The 14,359-nt window shown below is 36.6% G+C and overlaps 1 protein-coding gene across 1 annotated transcript in view; it reads right to left on the reverse strand.

Annotated features, from left to right (window-relative positions):
- Nucleotides 1-14,359, reverse strand: part of LOC308079711 (uncharacterized protein) — a 107,994-nt gene that overhangs the window by 6,636 nt on the left and 86,999 nt on the right. The window contains exons 16-22 of the mRNA XM_080421272.1: nucleotides 13,734-14,168; nucleotides 12,045-12,479; nucleotides 6,471-6,911; nucleotides 4,052-4,486; nucleotides 3,005-3,445; nucleotides 2,411-2,803; nucleotides 940-1,374 (exon numbers count right to left, since the gene is read on the reverse strand). Of these exons, the coding sequence (XP_080277398.1) occupies nucleotides 940-1,374; nucleotides 2,411-2,803; nucleotides 3,005-3,445; nucleotides 4,052-4,486; nucleotides 6,471-6,911; nucleotides 12,045-12,479; nucleotides 13,734-14,168 (3,015 nt within the window). The remainder of the gene's footprint in view (nucleotides 1-939; nucleotides 1,375-2,410; nucleotides 2,804-3,004; nucleotides 3,446-4,051; nucleotides 4,487-6,470; nucleotides 6,912-12,044; nucleotides 12,480-13,733; nucleotides 14,169-14,359) is intronic.

The raw sequence follows: 14,359 nt of genomic DNA on the forward strand, positions 1-14,359 counted from the left end.
AAATAGCTGATCTACAAGCTCACAACATGGTACATCATAATGCGTTGAGAGCTTGTATTTCCGCAATTATTTTAAATGTTTGAAAATGCTTGCCGAAATAGGTACACCAGGTTGACAGTGGTTAAAAATTATCCCTGGCTAATGAGCCTTATATGCCTTAAATACATTATAATTGCCCTACTTATTTATTTTAGAAATAGTTCGTCTTTCACTTAATAGTTGCAAGTTGATGATGTCATATGTCCATGTGTAGTCTAGCCCTATGGAATGTATGGAATAATTGTGCTAACTAAAAAACAACTTAATACTTCCTAAGGTTAATATGAGCATCAAAACAATATTTTAAATACTTTGTATTAGCATATGCATTCCATACATTCCATAGGGCTGGACCACACATGTTCAAATGACATCAACTATCGGTGGGAGTTGTCCCTATTGAGTTAAAGATGAACTATTTCTAAAATAAATAAAATATTTAAGGTGTTTTCAATTTTGTTGTCAAAGGTGTTGTCATTTATTTTTCTATAGGGCAATTATAATGTATTAAGGCATATAAGGCTTATTAGCTAGGGATCATTTTAAATATATAAAAGTGCATAAATCATATATCATCTTCTCCTCTGTTGAGAATGACATTGCTTATACATAGACAAATACATTAACACACACAACATTAACCTGAGCTGTAAGGTTTAGTAGTTAGTGTAGACACTGAAGGAAGATCGACTTCCGCCCTATTTCATACTTCGTCATTGACGATGTCGTGCTATGAAAATAGCCGATCTACAAGCTCACAACACATCGTCACTCCAAGATGTGTTGTGACCCTGTAGATCTGCTATTTTTGAAATGTTTTGAAAATGTGAATAAATAAATAAATATGTTGAGATAGCTTTTATACGTAGACAAACATTAAATGAAATAAAACACATTAACCTGAGCTGTGAGATGTAGGGTAGACACTGAAGGAAGATCCTCACTTCACTCTCTTCATCTGACCAGCCTCTCAGCTCTACTGGTTTCTTCTTCTCTGGTTGGAGTTTCATCACCTCTAGGAGGAGGGAGACCTTTCTCTCTGAGAGGTCTATGGACCAGACTGTAGGAACTGACTGGTAAACTGGTTGTAATGCTGGAAGCACACTTCTGCCTGTTTGAGTCTCATAGTTCTTCACATAGGAGTATAGGTCCAGTAACACAGCACATTGATGCTTCCTGTGTTTCCAATCATCACGCCAGTCAATAAGGGGGAATGTTTTGTAATTACACACAGAAGACAACAATTGCAGAATCTTCTCTCCTGTTTCTTCTTCCTGTTCTGCTGCTTCACAGAAGAGCTTCCCCAGGAACTTGGTTGTTTCTTGAGCATAGACACTGCAACAATTTAAATGAAAACCAACATGAAATATTGATCTCTGCATCATAAACAGAACCAAATAATAATAGACACTGTATCCATTTAAGGTTAAAGATACATTGGTGAAAAAAACTTTAAATGTATGATATATTTAACTTCTAAAACTATCATAAAGAATGAACCAAGCTATGAAGACAGATAATGTATCATTTGATGCTGGGATGAAGTCACAAGAGTTACAAATAATCAATTCCTTTGAACCACTTCAGCCCTATTTTAAACTTTGTAATTTGACGGTGCCACATTGTGGAAAAAGACGATCTACAAGCTTACAATGCATCACGTTGTGTGTGGATCTGCTATGTTTGCTATTTTGGAAAATGTTTGCCTATAATGACATTCCCAACAGAAGGACACCAGGTTAAAAGTAGTTAATGCACAAGAGTACATAAAGAATAACCAAGATATGAAGACAGATATTATCACCTTATAGATGCTAGGAAAAGTAACAAGAGTTACACATAATCTGTCCTAATAAATAAATACATTCATAAGAGGTCTTTAACCCATTAAGACCTGAGGAAGATTCTACAAATGCCTTCTAAATCAATGGTTCTCAACCTTTTTGTGCCAAGGACCCCCCAAAATGATATGTAATTGGCCGTGGACCCCCTATCTGAAAATGTTTTGTGTCGGTGACCCTTCAAGAAGAGAGGATTTGTGTTAAAAAGTGCTAAATTATATAACATTTTTCAAACACTTTCAGGATTTTTCAAAAATAGCAGATGTAGAAGCTCGCAGCGCGGCACAAAGTGACACTCTGTGAGCTTGTATATCTGCTATTTGTGAGAACTACTGTTCTAAACCACTGCTCTAAATCCTAAGAGTTTTCTGTTGATATAAATATAGATACAATCTAAAATGACACAGAAGCGTTCCCAGTTTTAATGGGTTAATCTATCATACCTCAATATATTCAAACAAAACGAACAAAACAACTAGTATGATGGTGTTATGTGTAGACAAACATTAAAATAAAGGAAACACATTAACCTGAGCTGTGAGATGTAGGGTAGACACTGAAGGAAGATCCTCACTTCACTCTCTTCATCTGACCAGCCTGTCAGCTGTACTGGTTTCTTCTCTGGTTGGAGTTTCATCACCTCTAGGAGGAGGGAGACCTTTCTCTCTGAGAGGTCTATGGTCCAGACTGTAGGAGCTGACTGGTAAACTGGTTGTAATGCTGGAAGAACACTTCTGCCTGTTTGAGTCTCATAGTCTTTGACATGAGAGTACAGGTCTAGGAGGAAGTCAGATTTGTGATCCCAACATTCAGACAGTGAAAACACTTCCTCTATTGTTTGTGTGATTAACCCCTCATGAAGAGCTGCTTGCACACACAGATTCAGCAGAAATGTGTCCTCTGTTTGATTCTGAGAAGTAAACCTGTAATTATACAAAATAAGAAGAATTCACATAAAAACATGATCCATGAAACCATAACATACTACCTAAATACTCCAAAAGAAATAAAGTTTTTTTTTAAACACCTTTGTGGGAGCTACAGTCATTTTCTTTCAATTTAATTTAATTAATTACACTTTTAAATGAAATGAGGTAAAATTATTCAAACATAATCCCAGTTACCTGAGTTGTGAGATGTAGGGTAGACACTGAAGGAAGATCCTCACTTCACTCTCTTCATCTGACCAGCCTCTCAGCTCTACTGGTTTCTTCTCTGGTTGGAGTTTCATCACCTCTAGGAGGAGGGAGGCCTTTCTCTCTGAGAGGTCTATGGACCAGACTGTAGGAACTGACTGGTAAACTGGTTGTAATGCTGGAAGAACACTTCTGCCTGTTTGAGTCTCATAGTTCTTCACATAGGAGTATAGGTCCAGTAGTAGAGAACATTGATACTTCCTGTCTTCTTCTTCATTATCATCATCAAACCAGTCAATAAAGTGGAATGTTTCATAATTACACACAGAAGACAACAATTCCAGAATCTTCTCTCCTGTTTCTTCTTCCTGTTCTGCTGCTTCACAGAAGAGCTTCCCCAGGATCTTGGTTGTTTCTTGAGCATCGACACTGCAACAGTTTAAATGATAACCAACATGAAATATTGATCTCTGTATCATAAACAGAACCAAACAATGACAGACACTGTATCCATCAGAGTTTATGTGAAAGACTCAATGTAAAATGAAGAAATCAGCTTATCATGCTTAATGTACTCTCTGTAATTTGTTGACTAATGCTAGTGTAACCATTGTCCTAGGAAAAGACCACAACACTCTGCTGTCCTGATAACAATGATGTTAACACACAACTCAGCATTGAATCATGTTTACACACATATACTGTAGTATAATACAGAGATGATGTATTCTCTGAGTGATTCATGTATTCTCTGATTGTATTCTTGCTGATTGGGTTGCATTATCCATATCATATACTTATTGCATATACAGTCTCTTGTTCTCTATGCACTTTGTCTCTATCATGGACATGCTGCACAGCTTTTTGTAATGTATTAAGAAAGATTTTAGCGACATAAATATAACTAAAATCTAAAATGACAGATGCTTTCCCAGTTTTAATAGGTTAATCATACCTCATTATATTCAAGGAAAAAAAACTAGTGAGATGGGTGTTATGTGTAAACAAACATTAAATTAAAGAAAACACATTAACCTGAGTTGTGAGATGTAGGGTAGACACTGAAGGAAGATCCTCACTTCACTCTCTTCATCTGACCAGCCTCTCAGCTCTACTGGTTTCTTCTCTGGTTGGAGTTTCATCACCTCTAGGAGGAGGGAGACCTTTCTCTCTGAGAGGTCTATGGACCAGACTGTAGGAACTGACTGGTAAACTGGTTGTAATGCCGGAAGAACACTTCTGCCTGTTTGAGTCTCATAGTTCTTCACATAGGAGTATAGGTCCAGTAGTAGAGAACATTGATGCTTCCTGTCTTCATCATCCTCCCAGTCAATAAAGGGGAATGTTTCATAATTACACACAGAATACAACAATTCCAGAATCTTCTCTCCTGTTTCTTCTTCCTGTTCTGCTGCTTCACAGAAGAGCTTCCCCAGGATCTTGGTTGTTTCTTGATCATCGACACTGCAACTGTTTAAATGAAAACCAACATGAAATATTGATCTCTGCATCATAAACAGAACCAAACAATGACAGACACTGTATCCATCAGAGTTTATGTGAAAGACTCAATGTAAAATGAATAAATCAGCTGATCATGCTTAATGTACTCTCGGTAATTTGTTGACTAGTGCTAGTGTAACCATTGTCCTAGGAAAAGACCACAACACTCTGCTGTCCTGATAACAATGATGTTAACACACAACTCAGCATTGAATCATGTTTACACACATAGACTGCAGTATAATACAGAGATGATGTATTCTCTAAGTGATTCATGTATTCTCTTTGATTGTATTCTTGTTTATGGTTGGATTGCATTATCCATCGCAAATACTTATTGCATATACGGTCTCTTATCCTCTCAACACTTTGCTTCTATTCTGGATATGCTGCACAGCTTTGTATTAAGAAAGAAAACTCTCACTTTGTTATAATTCCATAATAGTCCATAGGCTACACAGGGCTGCACATGTGGCCACTTGGGACGCTGACCACGACTATACATTAAAATCCTGAGTGTTAATCTAGCCATTTGTGACTCTGAGAGCATTCTGAGATGCTCTGAGAGACTTTTAATGACTTAAACCCTCAATACTTTGTAAACTTGACCTTTGGCTTGGTACTTTACTTGGTCTTCTCTTTTTACACTCTACACCAAACCTCTTCACCGAATCTAGCCGATCTACAAGCTTGTAGATCTGCTATTTTCGGCTAATGCTCCCCCCAGAATAGGGATGCGCGGGTTCAAGTTTAAAAATAAAAAATAAAGTCCATATCACACAAAGATTTGGTGGACCCCCTGCAGTAACTATGGGGACCCCCTAGGGGTCCTGGACACCCTGTTGAAGACCCCTGGTGTAGAATCAACATTAAATACTTGATCCATGAACCTAAAACATACTCTTTTACTTTGTTTTACTGAACAGTAAATTAATCATTAAGAAGTGGGTGAGACACTCTGTAACCTAACTAATAACATGCTGACCTTTGATATTAAAATAATATTTCAAGAGAAAACTATTCATGCTCTTAAAGGAGCTGTAAGTGATATTTTTTGTAAAAAAGGAAGTTATTTTTTAAAAGGTTTAAGCTCTATATTGTGATAATAATCATTGCTATATAGACTATACAGTGTATTCAGTAACATGGGTCTCCCTGTCTCTCTAAGAAACAGAAAATACATTTCCAGTTCAGCATCCCAATTCCATTCAATCAGGAAAGAGCTTAAATTTTATAATGTTCCAGTTCCAAATTGAGTGTGTTTTCTGTCTCATCACTTCCTGTTTCACTTGTTTAGTGTTTATCCTGTGAGTTCTCTGTCCTGAATGGATCAAATGAGTATCCTGACCTTTAAAATGTATTAATGTTTATTAAAGAGCTGGAGAGATGGCGAGACCTCTGTTAGTGATTGTTGTTGCTATAAAACCATTTACATTATATTCACAAAAAGTATCACTTACACTACCTTTAAAGGTGCTGTACAGAAAGTGATACTTTTTGATTACAATACAACGTTTTTAGTTAAAAAGTTCTATATTGTGATTAATTATTGCTATAAAGTGTTTGTTCAGTAACAGAGGTCTCTCCATCTCTCCAGCTCTTTAGTAACAGAAAATACATTTTGAGGTGGGTGGCCAATTTCATCCAATCAGGAGAGAGAACCCATTTATCAGCTTCAATTTTATAGTGTTCCACTTACAATTTTGTTTGAAAATGTTGTTTCAGTACTTTACATTTCAATTGTTTATCCTGTATGAGTTCTCTCTCCTGATTGGATGAAATTGGTATCCCAAATTGGAAATATGTTGTTTATTAAAGAGCTTGACAAACAGGGAGACTCCTGTTACTGAACAAACACTCTATGATTACTATGATAACATAGAGCTATTTAACACTTAATTAACAAAATGTCAAATGTATTGAGGTAAAATTATAACATAATTCCAGCTACCTGAGCTCTGAGATGTAGGGTAGACACTGAAGGAAGATCCTCACTTCACTCTCTTCATCTGACCAGCCTGTCAGCTCTACTGGTTTCTTCTCTGGTTGGAGTTTCATCACCTCTAGGAGGAGGGAGACCTTTCTCTCTGAGAGGTCTATGGACCAGACTGTAGGAACTGACTGGTAAACTGGTTGGAATGCTGGAAGAACACTTCTGCCTGTTTGAGTCTCATAGTTCTTCACATAGGAGTATAGGTCCAGTAGTAGAGCACATTGATCCTTCTTCTTGTCACCAAAATAATCAATAATGGGGAATGTGTCATAATTACACACAGAAGACAATAATTCCAGAATCTTGTCTCCTGTTTCTTCTTCCTGTTCTGCTGCTTCACAGATGAGCTTCCCCAGGATCTTGGCTGGTTCTGACGTTCCTGACCATGGATCAGCGACACTGCAACAGTTTAAATGAAAACCAACATGAAACATGGATCTCTGCATCATAAACAGAACAAAAAAGATTTTAGGTGAAAGACTCAATGTAAAACGAAAGAATGAGAAAACATAAATTACTAAATATAAATATGTATTTATGCTCAAATTCCTTATATTTCTCTGTACTCTCTGTACTTTGTTGAATAGTGTTAGTAGAACCATTGTCCAAGGAAAAGATCACATGACAAAAACAAAACAGAGCTGGTTTTGTTTAGTATTATAGGAGTTAAAAAAAATCATTTTCTCAGCTTTTTGTTGCTTTTTAGCAAAAAAAGCCACATTCAACTGACCATAACTATAGAATGGATTATCGCGTTGGCACAATTTATTTTTCTCAGATTCTACGAGACCCCACTACGTCTTATGAAGCGATCGGCGGGTGGATCGTTGTGAAAAAAAATATTCTATGATTTTTCAAGGATTAGTGAAAACGCTCGGAATCACTGGCAAGTGCAGCCATAGTAGATGATGTTACTTTTAACTCTGGCAGTCAATGAGTTAATATTCCATAGAGGCTACACATGGCTGCACATGTGCCCACTTGGGATGGTGACCTCGACATATATATCAAAATCCTGAGTGTTAATTTATCCATTTGTGACTCTGAGAGCGTACAAATGTAACCAATTGGAATTGAATTCACATGGTGGATGTTTACATTATCTTCTGTTAAATAAATGATCAGTGACTCTATATCTGTGGTCTGTCAATGACCTGGCTGACCTGTTGGACCTACTGTATGCTGCTAGTCTACTGATCCTGTTCACAACACATTACAAGCTGCTCCAACATTAATATTCATCATAAATCTGTCCTGTTTGATTCTGACAGTAAACCTGTAGTGTAGATCAGGGTCTTCAATGTTTTTCAGGCCAAGGACCACTTAGCTGAGAGAGATGAAGCAGGGACCCCCCCCCAGGGACCCCCCCCCCCCTCCTCCCCCCCACTACACATTGGATTCATGTTAAATGTGTGTTTTCACACATTTAATGACTTAAACCCTCAATACTGTGTAAACCTGACCCTTGGCTTGGTACTTTACTTGGTCTGCTCTTTTTACACTGAACACCAAACCTCTTCACTGAATCTAGCCGATCTACAAGCTCACAACATGTGTGTGACGTGCTGTGAGCTTGTAGATCTGCTATATCCGGCTAATGTTCCTCCCAGAATAGGGATGCGTGGGTTCAAGTGGTTAATGTAAAAATAAAACAAATAAAGTCCCTATCACACAAAGATTTGGTGGACCCCCTGCAGTAACTCTGAGGACCCCCTAGGGGTCCCGGACACCCTGTTGAAGACCCCTGGTGTAGAATCAACATTAAATACTTGATCCATGAACCTAAAACATACTCTTTTACTTTGTTTTACTGAACAGTAAATGAATCATTAAGAACTGGGTGTGGCACTCTGTAACCTAACTAATAACATACTGACCTCATGTGAAAACGAGGTCAGCATGTTATTAATGTCATCCAGAATGGTCAACATGTATACAGTAGCTGCATTTTGATATTAAAATAATATGTCAAGAGAAAACTATTCATGCTCTGCCGTAAGTTTTTTTAAAATGTTTAAGCTCTATATTGTGATAATAATCATTGCTATATAGACTATACAGTGTGTGTTCAGTAACAGGGGTCTCTCTGTCTCTCCAGCTCTTTTATAAACTGAACATTCATTTTCAGTTCAGCATCCCAATTCCATCCAATCGGGAAAGAGCTTAAATTGTATAGTGTTCCAGTTCCAAATGTGTGTTTTTTTCATCACTTCTAGTTTCACATGTTTAGTGTTTATCCTGTGAGTTCTCTGTCCTGAATCCGTGCAGCCTTAATTCTACCCCCGTCTCAGTAGCCTCGCCCAGTAGGGCCCAGTAGGGCCCCGTACTTCTTTCGCTCTACATTAGAAGAGTGGGGAACGGTGGGCGTTGTCACATTATAATACAGCCCGAATACCCAATCTAAGCACCTGCCTCAGTGGCTCGCCTCGTTAATCACTAGACTCCTAATCCACAGCTCCTGGGATCGACTCCCTCTATCGACACAAATTTTTCCAACAACCACAGACTACTTTTTTCCGCCGATAAAGTATAGTTTTGGACTGCGATGGAGGGGAGCAGTCTCAAGCGAACTTGAGCCACGAGAAGCACCACCAGTTGCCGTGCTGAACGTTGCGAAGTTCGCTTGAGCCTACTCAGCCCCGTCCCGAGTTATGTACATAGGCACAGAATCGTAAATCATGTTGTGGGGAGAGCCCCAACTCGCCAGGCTCTCCTCGACCCCGCCCCCCGCTACTGACATCAGGGGTAGAAAAGCAGTTCGCGTCCTGAATGGATCAAATGAGTATCCTGACCTTTAAAATGTATTAATGTTTACTAAAGAGTTGGAGAGATGGGGAGATCGCTGTTTGTTGTTGCTATAGAGCCATTTAACACTTATTTTCACAAAAAGTATCACTTACACTACCTTTAAAGGTGCTGTACAGAAAGTGATACTTTTTGATTACAATAGAAGGTTTGTTGTTAAAAGGTTAAAGTTCTATATTGTGATAGTAATCATTACTATAGAGTGTTTGTTCAGTAACAGTGTTAAATAGCTCTATATTGTGATAGTAATCATTGCTAGAGTGTTTGTTCAGTAACAGTGTTAAATAGATCTATATTGTGATAGTAATCATTGCTATAGAGTGTTTGTTCAGTAACAGTGTTAAATAGCTCTATATTGTGATAGTAATCATTGATATAGAGTGTTTGTTCAGTAACAGTGTTAAATAGCTCTATATTGTGATAGTAATCATTGCTATAGAGTGTTTGTTCAGTAACAGTGTTAAATAGCTCTATATTGTGATAGTAATCATTACTATAGAGTGTTTGTTCAGTAACAGTGTTAAATAGCTCTATATTGTGATAGTAATCATTGCTATAGAGTGTTTGTTCAGTAACAGTGTTTAATAGCTCTATATTGTGATAGTAATCATTGCTATAGAGTGTTTGTTCAGTAACAGTGTTTAATAGCTCTATATTGTGATAGTAATCATTGCTATAGTGTTTGTTCAGTAACAGTGTTAAATAGCTCTATATTGTGATAGTAATCATTGCTATAGAGTGTTTGTTCAGTAACAGTGTTTAATAGCTCTATATTGTGATAGTAATCATTGCTATAGAGTGTTTGTTCAGTAACAGTGTTTAATAGCTCTATATTGTGATAGTAATCATTGCTATAGTGTTTGTTCAGTAACAGTGTTAAATAGCTCTATATTGTGATAGTAATCATTGCTATAGAGTGTTTGTTCAGTAACAGTGTTTAATAGCTCTATATTGTGATAGTAATCATTGCTATAGAGTGTTTGTTCAGTAACAGTGTTAAATAGCTCTATATTGTGATAGTAATCATTGCTATAGAGTGTTTGTTCAGTAACAGTGTTAAATAGCTCTATATTGTGATAGTAATCATTGCTATAGATAGAGTGTTTGTTCAGTAACAGTGTTAAATAGCTCTATATTGTGATAGTAATCATTGCTATAGAGTGTTTGTTCAGTAACAGTGTTAAATAACTCTATATTGTGATAGTAATCATTGCTATAGAGTGTTTGTTCAGTAACAGTGTTAAATAGCTCTATATTGTGATAGTAATCATTGCTATAGAGTGTTTGTTCAGTAACAGTGTTAAATAGCTCTATATTGTGATAGTAATCATTGCTATAGAGTGTTTGTTCAGTAACAGTGTTAAATAGCTCTATATCGTGATAGTAATCATTGCTATAGAGTGTTTGTTCAGTAACAGTGTTAAATAGCTCTATATTGTGATAGTAATCATTGCTATAGAGTGTTTGTTCAGTAACAGTGTTTAATAGCTCTATATTGTGATAGTAATCATTGCTATAGAGTGTTTGTTCAGTAACAGTGTTAAATAGCTCTATATTGTGATAGTAATCATTGCTATAGAGTGTTTGTTCAGTAACAGTGTTAAATAGCTCTATATTGTGATAGTAATCATTGCTATAGAGTGTTTGTTCAGTAACAGTGTTAAATAGCTCTATATTGTGATAGTAATCATGGCTATAGTGTTTGTTCAGTAACAGTGTTAAATAGCTCTATATTGTGATAGTAATCATTGCTATAGAGTGTGTGTTCAGTAACAGTGTTAAATAGCTCTATATTGTGATAGTAATCATTGCTATAGAGTGTTTGTTCAGTAACAGAGTTTAATAGCTCTATATTGTGATAGTAATCATTGCTATAGAGTGTTTGTTCAGTAACAGTGTTTAATAGCTCTATATTGTGATAGTAATCATTGCTATAGAGTGTTTGTTCAGTAACAGTGTTAAATAGCTCTATATGGTGATAGTAATCATTACTATAGAGTGTATGTTCAGTAACAGTGTTAAATAGCTCTATATTGTGATAGTAATCATTGCTATAGAGTGTGTTCAGTAACAGTGTTAAATAGCTCTATATTGTGATAGTAATCATTACTATAGTGTTTGTTCAGAAACAGTGTTAAATAGATCTATATTGTGATAGTAATCATTACTATAGAGTGTTTGTTCAGTAACAGTGTTAAATAGATCTATATTGTGATAGTAATCATTGCTATAGAGTGTTTGTTCAGTAACAGTGTTAAATAGATCTATATTGTGATAGTAATCATTGCTATAGAGTGTTTATTCAGAAACAGAGGTCTCTCCATCTCTCCAGCTCTTTAACAAACAGAAAATACATTTTGAGGTGGGTGGCCAATTTCATCCAATCAGGAGAGAGAACCCATTTATCAGCTTCAATTTTATAGTGTTCCACTTACAATGTAGTCTGATAATTTAGTTGCTTCAGTACTTTACATTTCAATAGTTTATCCTGTATCCTGTATGAGTTCTCTCTCCTGATTGGATGAAATTGGTATCCCAACCTGAACATATTTTTTTCATTAAAGAGCTTGAGAGACAGGGAGACCTGTTACTGAACAAACACTGTATGATTACTATAATAACAAGGAGCTATTTAACACTTACATTTTAAAAAGTATCAATTACGTCACCTTTAATTACTGAAATGTCAAATGTAATGATGTAAAATTACAACATAATTCCAGCTACCTGAGTTGTGAGATGTAGGGTAGACACTGAAGGAAGATCCTCACTTCACTCTCTTCATCTGACCAGCCCCACAGCACTACTGGTTTCTTCTTCTCTGGTTGGAGTTTCATCACCTCTAGGAGGAGGGAGACCTTTCTCTTTGAGAGGTCTATGGACCAGACTGTAGGAGCTGACTGGTAAACTGGTTGTAATGCTGGAAGAACACTTCTGCCTGTTTGATTCTCATAGTTCTTCACATAGGAGTATAGGTCCAGTAGTACATCACACTGATCCTTATTTTTGTAAATATAATTATGAATGAGGGGGAATGTTTCGTAATTACACACAGAATACAACAATTCCAGAATCTTCTCTCCTGTTTCTTCTTCCCGTTTTGCTGCTTCAAAGAAGAGCTTCCCCAGGATCTTGGTTGTTTCTTGACCAGAGACACTGCAACTGTTTAATTGAAAACCGACATTAAATATTGATCTCTGCATCATAAACAGAACAAAACAAAACAAAACAACACAACATTATGGACATTTTATCCATCAGATTTTAGGTGAAAGAGTCAATGTAAAATGAAGGAATCGGAAAACATAAATGACTAAACATGTATTTATGCTTACATTTCTTATATTTCTCTGTACTCTCTGTACTTTGTAGAATAGTGTTAATATAACCATTGTCCAAGTAAAAGACCCCCCCCCCCCACTACATATTGGATTCATGTTAAATGTCAGACATTTAATGACTTAAACCCTCAATACTTTATAAACTTGACCTTTGGCTTGGTACTGTACACCAAACCTCTTCGCCGAATCTAGCCGATCTACAAGCTCACAACACGTATGCAATGCGTTGTGAGCTTGTAGATCTGCTATTTTCGGCTAATGTTCCCCCCAGAATAGGGATGTGCGGGTTCAAGTGGTTAATGTAAAATAATTAAATAAATAAAGTCCATATCACACAAAGATTTGGTGGACCCCCTGCAGTAACTCTGAGGACCCCCTAGGGGTCCCAGACACCCTGTTGAAGACCCCTGGTGTAGAATCAACATTAAATACTTGATCCATGAACCTAAAACATACTCTTTAACTTTTTGTTTTACTGAACAGTAAATTAATCATTAAGAACTGGGTGAGGCACTCTGTAACCTAATAACATGCTGACCTTTGATATTAAAATAATCTTTCAAGAGAAAACTATTCATGCTCTGCCATAAGTTTTTTTTTTATAAATAAAATATTTAAGGTGTTTTCAATTTTGTTGTCAAAGGTGTTGTCATTTATTTTTCTATAGGGCAATTATAATGTATTAAGGCATATAAGGCTTATTAGCTAGGGATCATTTTAAATATATAAAAGTGCATAAATCATATATCATCTTCTCCTCTGTTGAGAATGACATTGCTTATACATAGACAAATACATTAACACACACAACATTAACCTGAGCTGTAAGGTTTAGTAGTTAGTGTAGACACTGAAGGAAGATCGACTTCCGCCCTATTTCATACTTCGTCATTGACGATGTCGTGCTATGAAAATAGCCGATCTACAAGCTCACAACACATCGTCACTCCAAGATGTGTTGTGACCCTGTAGATCTGCTATTTTTGAAATGTTTTGAAAATGTGAATAAATAAATAAATATGTTGAGATAGCTTTTATACGTAGACAAACATTAAATGAAATAAAACACATTAACCTGAGCTGTGAGATGTAGGGTAGACACTGAAGGAAGATCCTCACTTCACTCTCTTCATCTGACCAGCCTCTCAGCTCTACTGGTTTCTTCTTCTCTGGTTGGAGTTTCATCACCTCTAGGAGGAGGGAGACCTTTCTCTCTGAGAGGTCTATGGACCAGACTGTAGGAACTGACTGGTAAACTGGTTGTAATGCTGGAAGCACACTTCTGCCTGTTTGAGTCTCATAGTTCTTCACATAGGAGTATAGGTCCAGTAACACAGCACATTGATGCTTCCTGTGTTTCCAATCATCACGCCAGTCAATAAGGGGGAATGTTTTGTAATTACACACAGAAGACAACAATTGCAGAATCTTCTCTCCTGTTTCTTCTTCCTGTTCTGCTGCTTCACAGAAGAGCTTCCCCAGGAACTTGGTTGTTTCTTGAGCATAGACACTGCAACAATTTAAATGAAAACCAACATGAAATATTGATCTCTGCATCATAAACAGAACCAAATAATAATAGACACTGTATCCATTTAAGGTTAAAGATACATTGGTGAAAAAAACTTTAAATGTATGATATATTTAACTTCTAAAACTATCATAAAGAATGAACCAAGCTATGAAGACAGATAATGTATC

This window comes from Gymnoscopelus braueri, assembly GCF_963280865.1.
Source record: "Gymnoscopelus braueri genome assembly, chromosome: 23".
NCBI lineage: Eukaryota > Metazoa > Chordata > Actinopteri > Myctophiformes > Myctophidae > Gymnoscopelus > Gymnoscopelus braueri.